At 49.8% G+C, this 23,289-nt stretch overlaps 2 protein-coding genes across 4 annotated transcripts; both read left to right on the top strand.

The window, feature by feature from the left end:
* Nucleotides 1–205: 205 nt before the first annotated feature.
* On the top strand, nt 206–10,043 carry aars2 (alanyl-tRNA synthetase 2, mitochondrial (putative)). 2 transcript variants are annotated; one of them, XM_088420241.1, is made up of 22 exons: nt 206–1,556; nt 4,064–4,252; nt 4,320–4,465; nt 4,537–4,728; nt 4,879–5,023; nt 5,083–5,222; nt 5,315–5,423; nt 5,495–5,533; nt 5,594–5,708; nt 5,845–5,972; nt 6,041–6,176; nt 6,606–6,775; nt 6,843–6,956; nt 7,022–7,162; nt 7,229–7,366; nt 7,432–7,520; nt 7,599–7,707; nt 8,355–8,480; nt 8,559–8,669; nt 8,741–8,824; nt 8,930–9,043; nt 9,101–10,043. In XM_088420241.1, the coding sequence occupies exons 2-22, from the start codon at nt 4,106–4,108 to the stop codon at nt 9,311–9,313; spliced, it is 2,706 nt and encodes a 901-aa protein (XP_088276367.1). In that variant the 5' UTR covers nt 206–1,556; nt 4,064–4,105; the 3' UTR covers nt 9,314–10,043. The 2 variants fall into 2 exon arrangements, with proteins under 2 accessions (XP_088276367.1, XP_088276366.1); XM_088420240.1 differs by lacking the exon at nt 206–1,556 and adding an exon at nt 3,134–3,487.
* Nucleotides 10,044–10,668: 625 nt separating this feature from the next.
* Nucleotides 10,669–23,103, top strand: LOC148420710 (calpain-2 catalytic subunit-like). 2 transcript variants are annotated; one of them, XM_088420247.1, is made up of 21 exons: nt 10,674–11,165; nt 11,286–11,355; nt 12,711–12,829; nt 13,879–14,012; nt 14,086–14,254; nt 14,321–14,404; nt 14,479–14,564; nt 14,627–14,692; nt 14,757–14,917; nt 14,981–15,150; nt 17,089–17,100; nt 17,175–17,386; nt 17,606–17,642; nt 19,148–19,213; nt 19,276–19,333; nt 19,401–19,465; nt 19,537–19,605; nt 19,680–19,758; nt 19,865–19,981; nt 22,834–22,892; nt 22,982–23,103. In XM_088420247.1, the coding sequence occupies exons 1-21, from the start codon at nt 10,929–10,931 to the stop codon at nt 23,003–23,005; spliced, it is 2,094 nt and encodes a 697-aa protein (XP_088276373.1). In that variant the 5' UTR covers nt 10,674–10,928; the 3' UTR covers nt 23,006–23,103. The 2 variants fall into 2 exon arrangements, with proteins under 2 accessions (XP_088276372.1, XP_088276373.1); XM_088420246.1 differs by having other exon boundaries at nt 10,669–11,165; nt 14,086–14,404.
* Nucleotides 23,104–23,289: the final 186 nt, after the last annotated feature.

The raw sequence follows: 23,289 nt of genomic DNA, 5'->3' as shown, positions 1-23,289 counted from the left end.
TGCGCCACCCTCACTGGGCTCCACTATGGCCCTCTCTCTCTACCGTTATCTCTCTCTCTCTCACACACACACCCACACACGCGCGCGCGCGCGCCTTGTTTGGAAACTGACGTAGTTTCACTCCAAGTCGGAGGTGCCGCTGCAGGTGCTTATTGGCCGGAAAACCGCAAGTTGAGGTTTCCTCTGCATTTGTGGCCAATTTCCGTTTCTTCGTTTACTTTGCGGAGCACAGAAAGAGCAAAGGAGAACGTAAAACGCTGTCTGCGTCAACCAACAAACCTAGACGATGCGTTTATTTTCATAAAACGAAATAGACCCACAAGGACGTTCATAGTAAAAAACTGTACTGCCAGTCACCTCTCGCGTCTAATAGTGCCGAAGGGAGCCATCTTGCGATTCCTCTTACCGACAATCTGTTTTAGTGCGTGTTGGACGCTGTGTTTTATCTTGACAGTATACGTGATGTATCGTTGACGAAACGAATTTTTGAGTAGCATTTTGAGATATTGCTAAGAAAAGAACATTTCTAATAGTGTTCTAATGTGCATTGTTGCGTCTCCCAGTGTAATGGCTCAAAAGTGGCATTTTTGTTTTCAGGATTTGAGTTATGTGCGCACATAAACTTCGCCGTTTCCATTGTTGGCTCGCGGACTGTCCGCACTGACCGCCTTTGGCGCTTTACATCCCTTTTTCTCGGATGAACATGAAACCTGGCGGCTGTCCCAAGTCAGTCTGACTACAGGCTGCAAGACAGGGACGTGTGGTGCATTTTTTGGAACCACACGACTCTCCAGCAGCCGGCCACATTCTAACAGCTACAGCTAACAGCTACACATTGCTACAGCAACTCAAATTTACTCAGTTTTATTTACTTTAAGTCGGTCCAAGTACCGTATATGTGTTGGAAGTGCTCATGCAATACATTGGCGATCATCTAGAGCAGAAATGTCCAAAGTCCGGCCCGGGGGCCAAATGCGGCCCGGCCCGTGGTCAATTTCCATCCAGCCTTCAGCCTCTGTCATAAAATTAACGCCTGGCCCGCATGGAGAATTATTACATTGTGCAGCAGCACTGTTACCTGCGTGCGCTAAATGCTGCTATCTATAGGCTCAATTAGGAACAGCAAATTAGTATATGAGTACTGTAATTGACTGTATGAGCCCCTAATTTTCTAAAATGGCGACAATCAACAAAAGGAGGAAAGTTGAGCTTCAGTGTGACGCACTGAACTGCGGTCAGCACCAGCAGCTTTGTTAAGAAGTTTCTGATTATACTTAACGATTTCGTGTTTATATTGTTTTGTTATTACTATTTACGTCTGGACATGTTTCTTCTGTGGTCATGTGATCTTCGTAGCAACCGCCTAGCAACCAATCACAAGTTGTGTTTCATTCCTCCACCACCAATCAGGACTCTGTTTACACTATCATAGTTGTTTTGCTCTTTCACCGGTCAGTCGGCAGGTATCGTTGTAACGGACAGTCATTTTTTCTGCTTTCAATCATTCGGTGGATTATCTTATTCCTTTCATTATTATTCCGTGCGTCCATGAGAATGTAAGTACAGTTTGAATATGTTGTCCGTTTGTGGTTTTGGATACATGTTTACGTTTGCACTGCTTCACTTTGTCCATTAATGTCTAAGTTGTTATTGCATTTAAGTTTGATATAATTGCTAACGGCAAATATACCGTACTTTTCATACTTCACTTTTAGTATTCACGTTCAAGTTTCATCCACAAAATGTGCGTATTTGTCGCATGTTTGCCGTGTGTGCCGAAGTGATCCTTACTCCGTAAGTGAGTGACGTCACCGCCCACTCAAATCTATTCGGTTCCATTAACCCTTTCCTACCTAACGCACATTTGGAACGATTGGGTTGAATTATTTCTTCCTATCATTGTACGGTATGTTTGCCTGTGTTGTTTATGTTATTCTATGCTAATATAGAGTAATGTGAGAATATGATGTAACATATTGTACAATGTTAGTTATGTTAGTTATCATTGTTTAGTGAATGTTCTCTGCTCTCCTTTGCAGAGACCACACACACACACACAACAATCACACATAGAACACACACAGAACACACGAACACATACAAACACACACACACACCAACCCAGATAAATAAATAGAACATTATATACAAATAAAGAGTGGCATGAGAGTGTGCATCATTTATGTTCTGGCCGGACAACCTGATAAGATTGAGGATCCTCTGAATCAGTCAAATACAGTCCTTTCAAGGAGGTCACAAGTTTGGGCGCTATTCCGACACCTCCATTACAAGCTTTATATCGCCAACTTTTACTGACAGCTGGATAAGGACGTTTCAGAGAGATTCGAGCATTTGATAAGAAAATGCTAAGCTTGTTAGGTTCGACGTTATTTGTGTCAGAAGACATTCTCGCTTATGAACTTAAATAAGATCCGCGTGAGGACACGGCTATCGGACTCTCGCTTACAAGACATCTTGCGCATCCATACTACTGCCATAGAGCCATACCTGGCCTTTGTCCTGCACTCCAGAGCTCTGTTTCACCCATCAAACTCATGTGGTCAAGTCATTTTTCATTTACGATAAGTCTGAAAACGTTTTTTTTTTTGTTTTTTTTTAATTTTTCACTCCAGAATAATAACCGTTTAAAAATCCAATCAACATTTATAGTTACTAATTTTAAAATTATATAAATATTAAACTGCCATGGTGAGAAATGTTTTGTTTCAAATGTAATTTGCACCTTAAGAGTATAATTACTTAGGTTCAACTGTTACAAAAAAGTTAGTGTTAAAAAAGTGAAGGTAAGTGAATATTCAATTTCAATATTTAATGTCAATTTGTTTTTGATATGTTTCAAATGAACCAAAACACATGATTAAGTTAGCTGAAATGAAAATAAAAAAGCAAATGTTGAACGCAGAACGGCTCGCTGAAACGTATTTAAATTAATTGCTGTTATATGTAAAGAAGGCCTGCCAAGGTTGCCCCCCCCCCGCTACATTTTTAACACACCAAATCTGGCCCACTTTGCAAAAAGTTTGGAAACCCCTGTTTCAGAGCCACGGAGGGAGCAGTTCGCAGGGTGGCGCTAATGCACTTAAAGTTACTTGCCACCCACCCACAAAAGAACTGAACAAACGTAGAAGAAGCAAACGCGCCACCGAGCAAGGGCAGCGCTGCCCCGCGGCTCCGAGGAGCTTAGAAGCTTGTCAGCGTCTTCTCCTTGCGGTTCCCTTTCCCGGTTCGGCCGCCGATGCTCACGCTGTTTCGCCGGAGCCTTGGCTCCGCTCGGAGGCCAGGCGGAGCGCCGGCTGGGCGAGTTCGCCAAGTTAGCGTGTGTCCCCCGGAAGTCAGTGCCGCGCGTGTCCGGAAGACTTTCGTGGACTTTTTCGAGCGGGAACACGGACACCTGCTGGTCCCGTCCTCCTCGGTCCGGCCCAGAGGGGATCCCAGCCTGCTCTTTGTCAACGCTGGGATGAACCAGGTCGGTCGCTAAATGCACAGGGCTGAGCCGGAACCGCCATCCGAGCGTCGCCCTTTCAAAATAAGAGCGCGCGTGACCCTTAGCGTCACTAATCGTATCTTGACAGCGTGAGGCTTTTAAGTCAGTGGTCTCCAACCACCGGTCCCCGGACCGGTACCGGTCCGTCCGTGGATCAAATGGGCTGCACCCCAAATAATGATTTATTTTAACAATACACTTCACCTCCGGCAATATCAATCTAAAGCGTTCACCGGTCCGTGGTGATAAAAAGGTTGGGGACCGCTGTTTTAATTTCTTCAGAATCTGTCCGTCCGCTCTTGCAATCATTGTCAAGACAGTTTCCGTCTAGACTTTGGATGTCAAATATGCTGTATTTGCTCGGTTTGGGGTGCATCATGTTTTGTCTGCTTTAAAAAAAAAAAAAAAAAAAAACACTTCCTTGGCCAAAAAAAAAAAAAAAAACATTCACAGCTTGTACTCGCATTTTACGTACACTTTTTGAAACTAACGAGTTTCTTGAGCGCAAACCAAGGAAGATTTGAGCTTAGGATTTTGTTTGTTTGTTTGTCTTTGCAGTTCAAGCCCATCTTGCTTGGCACAGCGGACCCCCGTAGTCCCATGGCGTCGTACCGCCGTGTGGTCAACAGTCAGAAGTGCGTGCGGGCGGGCGGCAAACACAACGACCTGGACGACGTGGGCAAGGACGTGTACCACCACACTTTCTTCGAGATGATGGGCAGCTGGTCCTTCGGCGACTACTTCAAGGTAGAGTGAGGCTGGCCGGACGTCCTGCCTTTTTGTAGCTCAAGTTGTTTTTGGGGGTGGCCGGCAGGAGGAGGCATGCGGCATGGCGTGGACGCTGTTGACGGAGCGTTACGGGATCGCGGCCGACAGGCTCTATGTAACCTACTTTGCCGGTGACGCTGCTTCCGGCCTGCAAGCGGACGAGGAAACTCGCCGCATCTGGTTGGACCTGGGGTAGGCTCGGGGGGGAGAGGGAGGGACCCTGTCCGGGCTGGCCACCTGACCGCGTCGAGCCTCCTCCTCAGGGTCCCCCGGGCTCGCGTCCTGCCTTTCGGGCTCAAGGAGAACTTCTGGGAGATGGGCGACACGGGCCCTTGCGGCCCCTGCACCGAGATCCACTACGACCGTGTGGGAGGGCGCAACGCCGCCTCCTTGGTTAACGCTGGCTGTCCGGATGTGCTGGAGATCTGGAACCTGGTCTTTATGCAGTACAGCAGGTACACGCGCTTGCACGCTGCCTACTTTTCGCCGCGCGCACCATGTACTGGCGTGTCAGCAAAGTGCTTTCCAAACGCACGGCGAAAAAGATGATGGGCGAGCATAGCCAGCTGTCAGTGGCGGTGAATGCAGCAAGCGTTTGGCGGCAGGGAAAGCGATGGGGAGCTGCGCGCGCTGCCCTGCCGCAGCGTGGACACGGGCTTGGGACTGGAGAGGCTGCTGGCTGTCCTTCAGGGGAAAAGCTCCAACTACGACACCGACCTCTTCGCCCCGCTGATGGATGCCATTCATCGGGTATTGTACGACCGGCTGCGCGGCCGCGCCGCAGGTTGACGGCCCATCTGTCTCCACAGACAAGCGGCGCACCGGCGTACAGTGGCCGGACGGGTCCTGAGGCACGGGTGGACACGGCCTACCGTGTGGTGGCCGACCACGCCCGCACCCTGACCATCTGCATCGCAGATGGGGTGCACCCCGGCATGTCGGGGGCTGAGTGAGTTGCGGGTGAGAGGGGAGGGGCAAGGCCGGCGGCCGCCATCGCGTAGGACATGGTGCCTGACGGGCCTTATTTGTATCTATTGGCAGGCTGGTGCTGAGGAGGATCCTGAGGCGGGCTGTCCGCTTCTGCGCTGAGGTCCTGCAGGCTCCCCGGGGAACGCTGGCCAGCCTGGTACCGTGCGTGGCTCATAGCTTGGTAGGTGTGCGCAAACATTGGCCTGCCGCGACACCTTGATGTGAGCGAGGCCAACGCATGTTGGCACGCAGGGCGACGCGTATCCGGAGCTGCGGGGCGAGGCTCACAGGGTAAGTGTGTCTGGCCGGCGCCGTCCCTCGCCGAGCGTCTGACACCCGAGTGCCCGGCAGGTGATGGAGGTCATCGATGAGAACGAGGACCACTTCCTGGCCAACCTGCAGCAGGGCAGCAAACTCATCCGACGCACACTCGCCACCATGGACCCGCGCCGCCCGCACTTTCCTGGTGAGCCAGCCTCGCTAATTGCCGTCCGTGTTGCGATGCTCTCTAGACAACGCAAGCACTAACGCAAGCTGGCGAGTGCAAACCCTTGGCGAGCGGCATAGCCATCTTTTCCGTCTTCTGTGTGTGTTTGTTTCAGCCTCGGTGGCGTGCTCCCTGCACCGGGACCTGGGCTTCCCACTGGACCTGGTGGAGCTGATGGTGGACGAGCAGGGCGCGTCCGTCGACCGGCAGGAAGTGGAGCAGCTCGTTGCCAAGCAACACAAGGTACCCACACGCGCCGACCGCCGCTGCGTTTGGGCACCTGGCCAGCTAAAGCCCTCGTGCGGTGTCAGACGGCGCCCGGGCGGGCCGGCGCCGAAGGTCGCATGACCATGGGCTCCATCGCCCTGGATCAGCTGCGGCGAGAGGGCGTGGCAAAGACGGACGACAGCGCCAAGTACCATTTCGCCGTCCGGGGGGAGCGCTATGGTGAGTCCGCTCCAAACGTGCTCTCTAACTGAAGAAAATGTTTTTTTTCTTCCCTTTCTGTTTGGACATTGATAGTGCTGAAATGCACAAAGATCATTTTTTTATGATTGCTTTAGCTGTTCATACAAAGTGGCTCAAGTATTGCTCGATGCTTTCAAAAATCAAAGCAAATGTCTGGAACTGTCTGTTTTGACTCAATGTGAAGCAAGCATTTGAGAGGGCTGAAATTGGGAGCATTTGGAGTATTTTGGCTCCCTAAAGAATTTATTGAGGAGCCAACTGTTATATCGATGAATAGAGCCGTGGCTACCGGCCCGGCCCGGCCTTTTTGTCAATCCAAGACAATGTACAGTATGTGTTTTCATTCTCACAAGCTGCTGAGCGCCTTTTAGCGGGGCTGACCCCATTTCCTCTCCCTGCTGTTGGCAGTGTTCCCACCGTGCCCGGCACGCGTGCTCGCTCTGTTTGACGGCGCCACCCTGGTGTCCCAAGTGGAAGCAGGTCAGCGCTGCGCTGTCATCCTGGACCGCACCAACTTCTACGCTGAGCAGGGCGGGCAAGACGCAGACTCCGGCTACTTTGTACGGGATGAGCTGCAGGTGAGCGCGCCGGCCCGTCCGCAGCGCCACCACCTGCTCTCACCGTCATGTATGGGGCATCCGGCAGGAAGTGCCCTTCTCCGTGGAGCACGTGTCGACGGCGGGGGGCTACGTCCTCCACCAGGTGACCGCCGCCGACGCCCTCCGGACCGGAGATGGGGTGCACCTTCACGTGGACCAGGTAGGACTCAAAAGCGCCCCGATTGAAGAGGCGCCGCCGCCACTCAGGCTTCTGTCCGCCGGCAGGCGGAGCGCGTGGCGTGCGCCCGCAACCACACAGCCACGCACCTGCTCCACTTAGCCCTGCGAGAGATCCTGGGACCAACCATCCGCCAGAGGGGATCGCACGTATCAGCCCGCCATCTGCGCTTCGACTTCAGCTTCCAGGTTCTGATTCCAGCCCCGCCGAACGCCCGTCCGTCGGCGCTAACCTGCTGTTCGTCGTCCGCCCAGGGCTCGTTTGGCACCGCTCGACTTCGGGAGGTGGAGTCCTGCGTGGGTGCGGCGGTGCACGCCAACCGGTCAGTGACGGTGCGGGAAATGTGCCTGGCGGACGCCCTAGCCATCCCAGACGTCCGCACGCTAGACGAGGTGAGCGTCGCGCTCGCTGGCTGCGCCCGGCCCCGGACACCGCGTCAGTCGTGGGCCGTCCTCAGGTGTATCCTGACCCCGTGCGAGTGGTCTCGGTGGCGGTTCCCGTCTCTGAGGTTTCGGAGCGCACTTCGGTGGAACTCTGCTGCGGAACGTGAGAGAGCGCTTTCACACCTGAGTGTTACTTTTGCCTCCGCCCCCTCATGTAAGCTTGCTTCCGCACGCATGTCAGTCACTTGGCGCAGACGGCCTCCGTCGGCGACTTGGTCATCGTGTCGGAGCGTCAGCTGGTCAAAGGGATCAGCCGCCTGGTGGCCGTCACAGGAACAGACGCCGCACGGGTCAGTACAAACCGGAACAACGTGCGCTGCTCCCACTGCCTGGCATGGGCTTGTTCCATATCGCTTTTGTCACACTGATAGCAGTCTGACCCTCGAGCGGTCATCGTTACCGGTTTTGAATTTTCCGTTCTTCTCCTTTGTCATGGTAGTTTGTGACAGCTAAAGCAGCTGGCGCTAGCGCGGACTTGCCGTGGCCATTTCGCACCCTAGAGACGGGCAAGTACTAGTGCCGGGTGGAGTTTCCGATACCAGTCCTTTTTCCAGATATTGGGCCCTTCACTCGCTTTTGTTTGATACTTGAAGCCCTGTGATGATTGAAGGCAAATAATTTGACTTGATTAGTCCAGGCTACTCACTTGTGACCACTAAACTAGAAATGTCAAGTGGTTGTCCGTCCTTAAAATTGGATCGTTGGAACTCAGTTATTGGGCTTGAAAAAAAAAAAGCGGTATGGAACATCCCCACTGAATGGAATGTAACACTTTCAACTGGTACTCGGTCGTTGTGGTATGACAAACGGCACTGTATACACACGCAAGCATGCGCACAAACTGGCACATACAAACGCACGGCGGGCAGTCGTTTGCCTAGCCTAGCTTAGCTTCCCTTGATTTAGGCTAGCTCAGCTGTTGCAATGTGACGCACAGGCTCGAGAGGCCGGCCGATCACTGCAGGAGGAAGTGGACTCGCTGGAGGCTAGGATGGCGGGCCCTGCCCCCGCCTGTCTTGACTCCGCCCAGGCTCTCGCCAAGGAAGTGGGCGCCGTCTGGGACGTAAGTGGCGCCGGCGGGGGCAAGTGGCGTCATCATGCCACGTCTGGTACTTGCTCCACTCACACTAGCTTCTGGCAGGCGGTGGATGGCACGCCCATCCCCCAGTGGCAGCGCAGGGAACTGCAGGTGCACCTCAAAGCCATGCAGAGGCGGAGTAACACTCTGGTTCGGAAGCTGGAGAGTGCGCAGGTCAGCCCTTGTTGGCCACCGGCAAGTCCGCCTTCCTCCAGCCCGTCTAACCGACGTTTTGCGCTCTGCAGGCAGCGGCCCTGGCCGGCGTCGTGCTGGCCCACTCCAAACGGGAAGACGTGCTAGTTGCCGCCGCAGAGGCGCCGTCATTGGCGGTAAGACAGGGAGATGAGAGCGCATTGTCTTTTGCCCCGGCGTGCCTGACTGCCGTTTAAGCCGGGTTCGATCGGCACCATTTTCTGCCTTGCGTGTGCGTTCAGGTTCTGATGAAGATGGTCAACCTAGTGAGTTTGGCACGCCCGTGTGCACGTGTCATGCTCCTGGCTCCCCACAAGCATTCTGGGAAAGTCCTGTGTGCCTGCCAGGTCCCCAAGGTAACGGCGCCCGCCGCTCGCGACCCGGCCCGTTGTAACCTGAATGTTCCTGCTCAGGACTCGGCAGTGCTCCCGGCTCACGACTGGGCCACGGCCGTGTGCCGTAGGATGGGCGGCGATGCCGGCGGCTCTGCAGTGGTGGCACGCGGCACGTGGAGTGGCAACAACGACGTGGCCCAGGCGCTGGAATGGGCCGAGACCTGGGTTCGCCGTTTTCTAGACGCCGAGGCGGCTTCCCGTACCGACGGGGAGCGCGTCGACCAGGCGTGACCCAAGCGCTAATCTGCCATTGAGTGGCTGTGATGATGAGAAGAGGCCCCGCCCCTGGTTTAATCCTATTGCATCATGTCCACATCCCGTTTGTCAACAACTGGAGGAATGCTAAGGATGGTAGTGACTGAGGCGTGGAAGAAGCCCTTGGCCCGAGTGCGCTTGGCTTTACCACGTCAATGCCACTAACTACACTAATGCTTCTCAAATATGTTTTGCTTGGCCCTCCTATGAAAGAGAAAACATTTTGTGTGTGTTCCGCCACGCCAACCATAAATCAAATTATCTATAAAAATTGTATAAGTATACCTAAAACTGAATTCTTTTTAACATTGACACAAGGAAAACCATTATAAAAAACTTTCAAGTACTGTTAACTCCTATTCTACAGCACTTATACAGGTTACAAGTTAATCTAAACCTGAAAAAGGTAAAGTGCACCTGCGTGCCTGAAATAAAGAAATGATGACAGTCATTTTATTGCTATTACACTTCACTTGGCAAAAACAAATTATTTTACCTGAGGTTGCCCTCCCAAGGGGGCCCTCCCTCACCATTTCAGAAGCACACCACTACACCAACTTTTACTTTTTAATTGTTTTCAGCATCATACGTATACAACAGTTGATACATAAAAGGAGTAGATTGAAGTTTAAAGAACTTGTAAATATTCTACCGCTCAACATTGATGGCATGTTTGCGTGTGTGTGTGTGTGTGTGTGTGGAGGGCGGGGGGAGGGGGGGGGGCGCCTTACACATCACCTTACTGGCCACAACCGGCCCGGGGTTGCAAGTTTGCGGAAGCTTCTAAAGTACAGTACGTTGCTTGTTTGCCTCCTCGCTTTATTTCTGGGACTCACGGGTGTGGGTGGGGTTATCCCCTTGAGACACTTATTTTATTTTATTTTTTTCCTGTGTTGTGTAAATTGTTGCTTTTAGATGTTCCGTGTGTGTGTGTTTTATTTAATAAACTCAACTGAGAAGTCAAAATTTGCGTGCGCGCGAGGGTTTGCTGTTTTTTTTTTCCTGGGAAATCTTATTGGCGCGAGCTAGATCCCCACTGATTATGTTTTTTACTCATTCTAATGTGCGTTTGGTCATTTTTTTGCGTGTGTCGTCGCACATTGTTGGTGACGTCAAGCGCTTGCACAGCTGCGCTTGTCGAAACGCTCGAGAGAATCGAATCCAACCCGTCTCGAAACGTCTTATGTTATTGTTGGAAGCTACAATTCTTGGTACGACGAGTTGCTCTAGAGTTCGGGACCGAGTTCGGCTCAAGTCAAAAAGAGGAAGGAAAAAAAAAAAAAGCAAAAAGTTTGAAGAGCTCGCGCGTGAGTCACGCGAATCTTTGTCGGGTCAGGACGTCGAGAAGAGCAAGCATCCAAGCCGGAATCAATTTGCGACTTTGTGGGCCGCAGCGGGGCCCCGCCCCATCGGCAGGGCGTGGGTTTATTTGCCTCCCTGTGACGTCACGCACAGGACAATCCCAAAGCAACTTTTCCGATTTGTTTTCTTCTTCCCCACCCAGCAGACGGCAAGTCGCGCGCGTGCCTACTAAGGGAGCCGCGAAACTTTTTCTTTCCCCCTCGGCATCCTCGTCCAGTCGTCGCCGATCATGTCCGGCGTGGCGTCCACTCTGGCCAAGAAGCGCGCAACGGCAGCGGGCTTTGGCAGCAACCACAAGGCCGTGCCCTTCCTCAACCAGAATTTCGGCGCCCTGCGGGCTCAATGTCTGAGCAGCGGCAAGCTCTTCTGCGACCCCTCCTTCCCAGCCGCCCCCGAGGCGCTGGGCTTCAACGAGCTGGGCCGCAATTCGTACAAGACCCGCGGGGTCACCTGGAAGAGGCCCACGGTATGTCCCCGGGGTGGGGTGGGGGGGGGGGGGGGGGGGGGGGGGGTCGTTGTCGTTCGTTCGCTGGCCCCCGGTGCGGCGCGATTCACACCTGTCCCCTGTTTGTGTGCGTCCAATCAGGAGCTGGTGTCCTCGCCGGAATTCATCGTGGGCGGAGCCACCAGGACCGACATCTGCCAGGGGGCGCTAGGTGAGGTCGCGCTCTGTCCGTCGGTCCGTCGGTCTCGGTGCTCGTCAAAGCGACAGCGCGTTTTGGCAACAGCATGCTCGTGTCTCACGCACCGACTATAGAGGGTAGAAGGCGAAAACAACAAAGCAAAAAAAAAAAAAAACCTCGTCCGTTAAAGCAGTCCAGTGGCGCCATAATGTAGGGACCCATTTGGCCATTCTTGACAACAACTCAAAAGGGGGGCGCTTCAAAATAAAAGCCCAGCCAATGAGGGACAGTGCATGGGCGCCTCTACGCGGGATGAGTGTGGGTCACCGCAGCTAGCTTGACTTTTGCACCCTAAATTGTGAAATTTAATGAAAATTGTGCATGTTCTTTTTGCTATCTCTTCTATCCAATGCGCCGCAATCGGCAGGCGTCCAAGTGGGGTCAAAACGCAAGGAAACTGTTAGGACCGGCTCGTTTAGTTACCTGCTGAAGTGATGAAGCGCTAGCAAGGTAATCCTCCGCCTTTCTTGCCTTGGCCTGCATGGTGCTCAAGCTAAAGGTTAGCAAAGCAGGCTAGCACGCCCGGAAATAGCCATGTCCTGTAGCCGATGAGATCACATGGAAATGGGCCCCGCCCCTCTGCCATAGAGTGGTTTGCCAGTCCCGTTGGAACCCCGTGGCACAAGTGTATCAACGGTAAAATTGCTAGCGCTGACCCCTGAACCCCATAAAGCAGTACCCTCAAAACACAAAGTGCTACAAGTCGGACAACCTGGGACAAACATCCCATTAACTTTTCCTCTGCTGTCGCTGGTGCACTAACGCACACTCACACACAGGCAGACACACCCTCACACTGTGTGTGTGTGTGAGTGTGTGAGATGACTCACTAGTTGCGTGACTCACTTTTTGTTTTCAGATGTTGGAATTTATTTTCCGCCTGCAGCTCCTTTTTTGTGTGTGTTGAGGTCTCTGCAGGAATGTGCGTGTGTGTGTGTGTGTGTGTGTGTGTGTGTGTGTGTGTGTGTGTGTGTGTGTGTGTGTGTGTGTGTGTGAATGCTTGTACACGTTGGAAAAAGGAAGTGTGAATCAAAGTGAGGCGTTTGAGGCCTGGGCATGCTGCACCCAACTTGAAGGCTTACTGTCAATCATGTCGCTGTTTGAATGGGATGAGGGATGTGGGCTCCTCCCATTTCTCGATTTGCATGTTTAGCCCAGCGCTCTAAGGGGACCAACAAAAATGGTTTCGACATCATTGTACGCTAGCGTTCAGCGCACCATGGCGTGAACTGATAGGGGGGGCCTGGCACCTGGCACCTGAAGCAGTATCCAAAGTTGCTCCGTCCCAACGGGCATTGACAGAAAGCGCTTTTTGCTGCGGCCCTTAGGTGACTGCTGGCTGTTGGCGGCCATCGCCTCGCTGACCCTCAACGAGTACGTGATGGCCCGCGTGGTCCCCGACGGCCAAAGCTTCCGTGACGACTATGCCGGGATCTTTCACTTCCAGGTCAGAGGTTGTGCCGCCGACATCATTGCCAGTTTGCCGCGTGCTCTGCTTTTGTTCACAGCCAAAAAAGGCTGTACAATTAATCCAATTTTAATCGGGATCACATATTGGCTACTTCGATTAATTAAGCTGATCCTTCGTGATATTAACATTTAAAAACTCAAGCACTCATTTTGATTACAATTCAAATCCAGCACTTTGCTATCCTACTATCAGGCGGCATCGTTTCCCAAATGTCTATTGAGACCCATTTTCAAAAATCCGCTTGGCAAAAAATTTGAATAAATTCGGTTTGAAATGACCAAAAATGACATTTTGAATGCTAATTGATTCAAATTTGCTTAAAAGTAAATAATGTGTTTGTTTCTAAGTAGGCTTATTTTTTTTATTGGTTTGCACTCAGCAAGTAATTTAGCTGTGTTGCCTTGTGTTTCAAGTTTTTACCGTGTTTTGTGAATTTGTTTTCATTATTATTTACTTTAGTTTATTATTATTATTTGTAAGTATCTTGAAGCTTTGTTTATATACTTTTTTTTTTTTTTTTAAAGGGCAATAAATAGACATGTTGATGAATGAACATGATGAATAATCGTGATTATTATTTTGGCCAAAATCCTGCAGCCCTACACCCAAAGAAACAAAAAATACTCACACTCCCTTTCTTCGCTTTTATCAAACAAACATTCACATTTCTTGAATATTGATTTGACTCTTTTTGTTTATTTATGTCAGTTGTTGGAAACATGCTGCACGTTTAAAAAAGAAAACAAAAAAAACATGACAATTGCTCTATTCATCCTTATTTAAACCCACAGTATAGCCATTGCCTGCGTCAGAGATGCAAAGCGCGCACACACACACACACACACACGCACGCACACACACAGCAAGGCAGAAAATCAAGCCCCATTGTTGGTCACTGTGCAACGGTGCCGTCGTTCCACCTGAAATCCACAAGGTTGCGACAAAGCATTTCAAACAGAGACATCATCAAATGCCAGCACATTTTCACACCACGCAAACGGCTGCAAAACGGTACTCGTGTGTAGTTTTGGCAGTTTGGCGAGTGGGTGGACGTGGTAATCGACGACCGTCTTCCGGTGAAAGACGGCGAGCTCCTGTTCGTGCACTCAGCGGAGGGTCGGGAGTTTTGGAGCGCGCTTCTGGAGAAGGCCTACGCCAAGTGAGCCCCGGCTCCGCCTGCCCGCCGCGCTCCGCCTTCCGGCACACACTAGCGCCAGCGTGCGTGTGCGCAGGGTGAGCGGCAGTTACGAGGCCCTGTCGGGGGGCTCCACAACCGAGGGCTTCGAGGACTTCACGGGGGGCATTGCCGAGAACTATGACCTGGGACAACCCCCCGCCGACCTCTTTGAAATCCTGCAAAAAGCCTTGGAGGCGGGGGCACTCTTGGGCTGCTCCATTGATGTGAGTAACTGGCCGGCCTGCAGGTGTACATGTGCGAAAGGCGCCTCATTTTTCGTGTATCCTCAGATCACCAGCGCCGCCGACTCCGAGGCGGTGACGCGTCAGAAGCTGGTCAAAGGCCACGCCTATTCATTGACAGGCGCCGTGGAGGTCAGAAAGCCCGTCCCGTCGGGGGAGCCCGACTTTCCACCCGTAGGTGACCTCTGTGTAACCTCTGCACGCAGGTCAACTTTCGGGGTCGTGCCGAGAAGCTGGTGCGGGTCAGGAACCCCTGGGGTCAAGTGGAGTGGACGGGCGCCTGGAGCGACGGGTATGACGGGCGTGAAGCGCACCGGCGGCGTGATCCCTGACCGGAGCTTCTCCTCCCCACAGGTCATCCGAGTGGGACTCGGTCCAGGGCGACTGTCCGCACGCCAACGCCGAGGACGGAGAATTTTGGTGAGCGTGGCAAGGCTTTGCGGCAAGGCGTTTTTTTCCACCCTCCTCCTCTTTTGTTTGCCAGGATGTCGTACCGGGACTTTGTGCGCCACTACTCCCGCGTGGAAGTGTGCACCCTGACCCCCGACACCATCTTGGATGACTCAGTGAAGCACTGGAGCGTCAGCAAGTTTGACGGCGCGTGGCGGCGCGGCTCCACGGCCGGCGGCTGCAGGAACCACCCTTGTGGGTTAGCGCATGCCAGCTAGCCGGAACAAGTCTGTCCACTCACCGCTGGCGTCCCCGCAGACACCTTCTGGATGAACCCGCAGTTCGTCATAAAGTTAGATGCAGAGGATGACGACCCGGACGACGGCGAGGTCGGCTGCAGCTTCGTCTTGGGTTTGATCCAGAAGAACCGAAGGAAGCTCAGGAAGCAGGGGGAGGACATGCACACCATCGGATTTGCCATCTACGAGGTGACGCCCGGGGCATCTTTCCGAATAGGCCCGGACTGAAATCGCCGGCTCCCCAGTCTTTCCATCCTCCGAGCAGGACCGGCACAAACTGAGGCGTAACCTCCTGATCGTTTCGGCTTCGGAGGACGGAAAGATTCGAAATTTGAGGCACCGGCTTGGTTTTGTCTTGAAAGGCAAACGTCATTGCGTAGGCACTTTTTCTTTAGTGATTTCTTGCGATCGGGATGGACATCCTTAGCCATTTGCGGCCTGTACGTTGTCCGTTTTGCATGTCGAGAGTGTAGATGTCATTGTCGTTTGTTGTTTGTACAGGAGAGATCCTAGCAATGTGTTTTCTTATCATTAGCGTTGAAAATATTTAGTGATTAGCATCCATTTAGCAATTAGCAGTCACTAGCAATTTGCTCGTTAGCGTCCAAGCTCAATCGTATAACCGACGATGGAGGCACAGCACATATATATATATATATATATATATATATATATATATATATATATATATATATATATATATATATTTTATTTTATTTTATTTTTTTTTCCTTTGCGTAGGAAAAAGTTGTGGGAAAAAGTACAGTCCTCATCAACGGAGACTGCGACAGTACACTTCACAGCAACCTTCCTTTTATTACTTGTGACGTTTTACTGCGACAAAGTAGCCAACGTGTACTGAGGAGCACATGGGTGTACAATCGATGCTTGTAGTATATAATGCAGCCGAGGGCGGAATGGTTGTTGCGAGTGGCGCTTTTTTGAGGAACATGCGCACTCTCTTGACACATGTTTTGCTTTGTTGACATCCCCGCTTCATTTGGATGTCAGTAAAAGGCCTCTTTAGGGCGTCTTCATTCACTCGGCCTCTGACTCCTATTACTGATGGCTACCAAGTTAGCTTTTGTGGTTGTTGTTATGTGGTGGAAGGGGGCGTAGCGGAACACTTGATTTTGCTTCTATTTCATGTTTCTTTAACCCGGGGGTGGCCAAACCTTTCTGCCCCAAGATCTACTTTTCTAGCAGCCCACATCTATTGGGGGGTGGGGGTGGGTGGAGGCTCCTGTATCCCGATATCCAATGATGAAAGTACACCAAAATATATGAAATCATTATCTGTGTTACAGTGATATCAGCATACATTAGTGAAATTACAGTTTGGGAAAAAGCATAAATGTAAATATGTGTGGACCGTGACATGTTCACATGTGTTCAACTGCAGTGAGAGAAGGAGTATAACTAGCTCATCTTAAGGCTTTTGGCAGTCATCACTTCTCTTTTTTTTTTTTTTTTTTTTAGCAGCAGCTTAGCTTTAGCAGTAGTGAAATGGAGAATCTGCTGGCTGTCCAGCCTCTGTCATTTTGTAAACAAGAGGCCAATCATTCTGAGGAAGTCAGACAAGGCTTCAAAATAAAATGTGGGCTATCAGGTCATGTATGAAACCGACGGCCTTGGTACGCTTTTAATTGGAAGTTCCTCCTCGAAGCGAGGTTGTGACAACGATAAGCCGCTTTGGCTCCACCAGCATTCGATGTAAACAATGCTGTGTTCTTTTTTACGACTGATGTTATTTCTTTTTTTTTTATCATTTAGTGCGGTTCAGGTCATGAGATGGACCAACAATAGTTAGGCGAGCCTCCAATCAACTACAATCTACACACCTGGTGTAACCCTTTGGGGTTTTGGGGCGTCGAGGCCCGGTTCGCGCTGACCAAAGTCGTGAGAGATTTGAGGTGGGCTTCGCATCACCTTCTAGTCCCGAGCGGCCTCCCGTCCGAGTAGCATCTCAGGCCAGTTAGTGTCGCGCTCTTGCCTGGAGGCAGATATTTAAGGGATAGCGTGTTTTAGGCCCTTGGAGTCTTTCTGAAAGTTCACTACAGTCATGTGTCTGTGTCCATCGGACTCAAGATTTGTCCCAGTCATAGCCAGGCTTCTTTTGTTTTTCAGCTCCCCCGACAGGTGAGCGGCGGCTGCAAAGTCACCGGCGTGCGTGCAGCGGCGCCATAACCTCCTGTGTGTGCCCAACGCCTCAGTTCCACGGGCAGCAACAGGTTCACCTGGACAAGAATTTCTTCCTGACGCATGCGCAGACAGCGCGCTCGGAGACCTTCATCAACCTGCGCGAGGTCAGCAATCGCTTCAAGCTTCCGCCTGGCGAGTACCTGGTGGTGCCCTCCACCTTCGAGCCCCACCTCAACGGCGACTTCTGCATACGCGTCTTCTCCGAGAAGCGCAGCCAGACCGTGTAAGCAGGGGCAGGGCTCGACCGGGCGGGCGGGCGGGCGCCACACCTCCATGGCGCCGCCGTCTGCTGAGCGAGCTCCGACCGCTCCCGTTTGTTTGCATGCGGCAAACAGCAAGCGTACACAAGGCTTGCCCTTGTGCACCGGGTGCGGTGGTGGTTATGGTGGTGGTGGGGGGGCTCCTTCTCACTCCCATCTGTGCGCGCGCCTCACATTTTCAGGCCATTTGACGACCCGGTCAGCGCAGACCTCGACGACGTAAGTAAAGACGTCGTTTAGAAGGAGAGGGTCACTGTCGGGAGTAATTCTGACGAGCTTCGCGGGGCAAGGGGGGGGAACCCGCTTATAGCATCGACACTGCCGTGCTCACTCGAGTGGCACGCGCAAGATTGGCTAAGCATGGGGTCTCAATGTTTGCTTTTAATAGGATTTGAAATGAACCTTCATTGTACTTGAATCATATTCTCAGTACATAATCCAAATTGTCTGGCACGGGGCTTCTTTGAGCTCCATTAAAACGTTGTCTCCGTCAGGCTATTGCCACCTTACCCAAGCCATTTCTCTTCTTGAAATATTTGGATTTTAGACAGATTAGATGCATCTAATATATATTTAGATAGATAGCTCTATATTAGAACAATAACTTAAATCTCATTTTTAGACCTGATTTTAAAAATTTATTTAGGTGTGTACCTAATGCCGTGCTTCTCGATTGTATTTTACCAAGCCCCCGACCCACTAAAGCTTAGTCTAAAACAAACAGAATTACTAAGTACATCAAAGTGGAAAAAAAAAATCTTATTTTATTGCAATTACACGTCACATGACAAAACAAAACCTTTTCCCTGTGGTCATCTACACTCCCCCGGCAACACCTCTTGCCCAACCCCCAGGGGGGCGCCCCACTTTTTGATAAGCTCCGACCTAATGTATTATTCCGTTTTGAATCTACCCTAAAAATCCGCAACCGTATTTTTCTGGGTTTCCATATCTGCAGAAATGTGTCGTTGCGGCGGAACCAAAGATTGATAGACGACAAATAAAAGTGGCTTGGGTCAACAGATGCCAGTTGAATGCATCAGCCACGTGCCATAGGCCTTGACACGCTGTACATAGTCCTGAGTGCTAGCTGCAGCTAAAAGGCTATCTTAGGTGCTCTTCTCTTTTGTCAATGGTCAAAATATAAGTAAATATTGAAAGAAATCAGTCGCAGACTTGCTCCAGTTTAGTTTGCCAAGAGCTTAGCTCTCACTCGTTACATTAGCATCTTTCTCATTAGCGTTAGCCGTGGTTGCTTTGCATTGATACGCTAAGCTAAACGCAAGCTCCTTCCACAAAAAATGCAATTTTGCATTGGTGGGATCGACAACTTGGACATGCTCTTCCGTTTTCCCGTCTTCCTTCTGCCCTCCTGGCTACAACGATAGCCTAACGGGTTGGGCCAGACACATTGAGAGCCAAAAGACATCTGGTTAGCTTTTGGAAAGGGCCATCTTGCCTTTTTCTCGACAATGTGCGAGCTTGCTACAACGCCTGCCAAGATGACCGCTTCCGTGCCATGGGAGAGGCGGACTTTGACGGCACTTGGAAGACATTTTGTCCTTCCAAAGGTTTATTGGTTGCTTGTAAAGGATTTCCCGTGGGGCCCTGAAAGAAATGTCAACGTCCATACAATTTGAAGTTGCGCCCGGCAGTGACCATCTGTGAATGAAACTGATTCGCTGCGTTGTTTGGGATTGACACGGCCTACGCGACCTCCACAGGAAACGGTTCCGGACGAGGAAGTGGATGCGGCTTTCCGAGGCCTGTTCGCCAAGCTGGCGGGACCGGTACGTAGTCCGCGGCGCTCACTAACGCCAGCAGAAAGGCTAACGGCGCGCTGCCGCTTCAGGACATGGAGATCTCGGCGGCGGAGTTGCGGACCATCATGAACAAGATCGTCTCCAAGCGTGAGTTTGGCGTCGCCTCTCAGGCACCAAAGCGACGTCAAACCTTTACTCTGCTCTCGGCAAACAGGAAGTGACATCAAGACCAGCGGCTTCAGCATAGAGACGTGTAGAGTCATGGTTAACCTCATGGACGTATCCTTTGAGTGCGGATGCCTTCCTCATATCAAATGAGAGGCGTTACGTGATTCTTGACGGCGCCTCAGGAGAGCGGCAATGGCAAGTTGGGTCTGTCGGAGTTCGCCACCTTGTGGAAGAAAGTGCAGCGCTACCTGGTAGGCGTGCCACCTTTAAAGCGGCGGACACCACATCGGCGACCTTCTCACGCTCCCTCCTTTGTTCTTGACAGTCCATCTACAAGAAGAACGACACGGACAACTCTGGGACCATGAGCACGCCTGAGATGAGAGTCGCCTTCAAAGACGCCGGTGAGTCACATCGCGCCAAAGACCAATTCTCAACGCGCCGCCGACATACCACCTTGCGTCATTTGAAAGATGTGATCCCGGAGTCTGTCATCTGGCTTTGTCATAGGCTTCACTCTGAATAACGCCATCTACCAGCTGTTGGTAGCCCGCTATGCAGAGCCAGACTTGACGCTGGACTTCGACAACTTTGTGGGCTGCTTGATGAGGCTGGAGATAATGTTCCGTAAGCTGACCGCTAAGTCCACGTCAAAAACACACCGCCGCGACGGTATCTGCACTAACCACTCAGATATCGACTTAGCTGCCAAAGCTAAGTGTGATGTCACTTAGCTGTGATGCCAATTAGCAATAGGTTAAAAAAAAAAAAAACGCGACGCTGTGTGTCGATTCGCTACGCTGAGAGACCGACCAAAGCTACATTTGAGCTTTTAACGGCACATTCGAGGAAGCCGGCGAGTCAGACCGTTCCGACTCCTGACTAGGAAAAGCGCACGAGAGTGCCCCTTTGAACTGGGGGGCCCGAGTTGGCCTCCCCAAAATAGCGACCCCATGGACAGAGTAGCAAAATAAAATGAACATATTAATTCTTATTCTTTTGCCTTTGTTCATTCGCCTTCACGTAACACCAACTCGGGGACTTAGGTTTCACAACTGTCGCGTTTAAGATTACCAGTCGCTGCCATGCTTTGAACTTGATTGCTACAAATTAGGGCTGCACAATTATGGCCAAAATAATAATCATGATTATTTTGGTCAATATTGAAAATGACGATTATTCATCATGTTTGGTCAAAAATGACTGTTTATTGTTCTTTTTTTAAACAAGCAGTATATAAACAAGGCTTCAAAGCATGATACTTACAAATAATATTAAAAAAAGTAGCATAAATAAATGAAGTAAATAATTAAAACAATTTCACCCCTCAAGACATGGCAAAAACTGGACATACAGGGCAACAAAGCTAACTTACCTGCAAACCCATGAATAAAATGAAGCCTATTTACAACCAAGTGCATTATTTACTTTTGAGCAAATTTTAATCAATTAGCAGTTAAAATGTCATTTTCAGTCATTTCAAAACGAATTTATTTCCGTTTTTGCCAATCGGATTCTTTAAAATGGGTCTCAATTGAGAGCTAACACAATATATATTAGAAATCAGGTGAGAAACTCGATACCATTTCTCCCTGGTAAATAAGATACAGTCTATATATAAATGTATATGTGTGTGTGTGTGTATATATATGTATGTATATATGATGTATATTTATTTATATATGTGTGTGTGTATATATATATATATATATATGTATATATATATATATGTATATATATATATGTATATATATATATATATATATATATATATATATATATACTGTATATAGTGGACTCTCGTGTTACGAGATCCATTCCGCGGTTGGGGTCGTAAGGCAAATTCGCCGTATGACAGGAAATCCAAACCTATGTTACATAGCTAATGCGTTTCGAACCCCAGGTAAGAACATCAACATTTTACATACATATTCAAAATTGGTACCAAAACAGTATCGTAACTGCAACATATATATAATAAACATGCATACAATCAGAAAACATCATAAATGAAAAATTTAGAAAGGATTTATTTACCTTTGAGTGCCGCTTGTTATGCCCATACTCCCGAATAAGGGTTATCTCCAGCATCGTTTCCATATAAATCATCTTCTTACCTCTCTCTTTAACATCACTAGCAATCTTGGGAACCATGGCTAACCCATTCAACTTTGAATTAAACAACACAAATACAGCCAAGCCCCTAGGGTCATGAGTTGTTTTGGACGCAAATCTGGGAAAATGTCATAAAGAGGGGATGAAAAAATTTAGTATTCCAGATCGCAACATGAAAATAACATAAATCAGGGACATTGTAACACTGGGGTCCACTGTATTAGGGTGAGAAAACCGGAAGCTTTCGTCATGCAAACATGTTGAAAACATTGTGGCCTGGTGGTAGGATGACAAAGTGCTTGATTGAACGTATAGGATTAGGGTTAAATCAGACTTTTTAAATGTTAATATCACAGAGGATTAGCTTAATTAATCATGTCAGCCAATATAGTGTTTGCGATTGATTAATTGTGCAACCTTGCTACAAATAGAGACAGTGAGGGAAGGCTTGCTGGGGGTTAAAATGTGTAGTAATGCTAGTTAGCAGCCGCTAGTCATGGCCTAAGGTCATGAGCCCCAAACTTTTTACCGCCACAGACCGTTCAACACTTGAGAATTTTACTGAGGACGGAGCAGCATATATCTTACAAAATGTCCACAAATTACATTGATTAAAACAATCATAACTGAATTTCAAATTAAATTAGTTTCAATGCAAAACCTCAATTAGACGCAAATTAGAGCTTGTCAATGCACCTTTACACATTCTAACATAGCACAGAGAAATACCTGTCGCAAAGGAAAATGCTAACGAGCTAAATGTATACAAGGCAGCACTATATACCATGCTGAAGACAACAAATAACATTAGCAAGCGCTTTATCCACAATCACAAGTTGTTGGATCAACAAACAAACTCACTTTTGGGCACATTATCTTAAATGACAACATTCTTACAAAGAAAGTACAACTTACTGACACTTGTGGGCCAGATTTCACAACGATACAGAACAACGTGTGTCACCGACTGCTATCATCAGAAGCCGCACCGTCCTTCCTCACTACAAAAAGAAATAACAGGAGCGGCCAGAGGCAGCGTCAAAAAAACAAAGCTCAAGCCAAACAAAGCACAAATAAAGCACAGATCCGCAACTTGTTTAATGATGAACTAAGTCAGTTCCACAGCATCATTATTTCGGGGATGGCCCATGCAGCCCGGTACCAGTCAAGCCACGGACTGGTATCGGGCTGCGGGCTCACTGGCGGGAAACAGAGCAATGACGTAAAACTTTGATTTGTGCTCGCAGATCTGCAGAATTTGGCAAATCTCCACTTTGGCTGGAGTTTTAGGGTTCAAATTGGGCATGGACAGCAGATAGGCATTCATGTTGTAGACTATGACTCTGTGTGTTTTACGTGCTCAGGAATCTTCAAGAGGTTTGACCCCAGCGACAGCGGCTCCATCGAGCTCAACTTCAACCAGGTCAAAGATCACCCCAGTCAACTGAAAGGCCGTGTCCGTTGAGATGCCAAGTGTTGTTCTTATGATGTTTTGTTTCCTTGTCTCTCCAGTGGTTGAGCTTTGCCATGATCTGACCAGCCAGCCCCACCCCTTCAACTTCTGCTTCAACAATTGACTTTCGACAACTTCAAAAGAGCAATAATCAACAAATAAAAGTTGTTTAACCAGTTTGCTTATGGGCGCCTCAAATGGCAAAGTTCGAATGTGCACATGTTCGCAGTCCCTGTGTGCGAAAATCACTTGAGCACAGGGGTCACCAACCTTTTGGACTCTGCGGGATACTTGATGAATGCTAAAGGGCTATCAGTTTGATGGACACCCAAATCATCTCAAATGTAGCATTGATGAAACTCATCTG

The sequence above is a fragment of the Hippichthys cyanospilos genome, chromosome 7 (genome assembly GCF_059441005.1).
Source record: "Hippichthys cyanospilos isolate Australia breed blue-spotted pipefish chromosome 7, RoL_Hcya_1.0, whole genome shotgun sequence".
Taxonomy (NCBI): Eukaryota; Metazoa; Chordata; class Actinopteri; order Syngnathiformes; family Syngnathidae; genus Hippichthys; species Hippichthys cyanospilos.
This window is presented reverse-complemented; position numbering and strand designations above follow the sequence as displayed.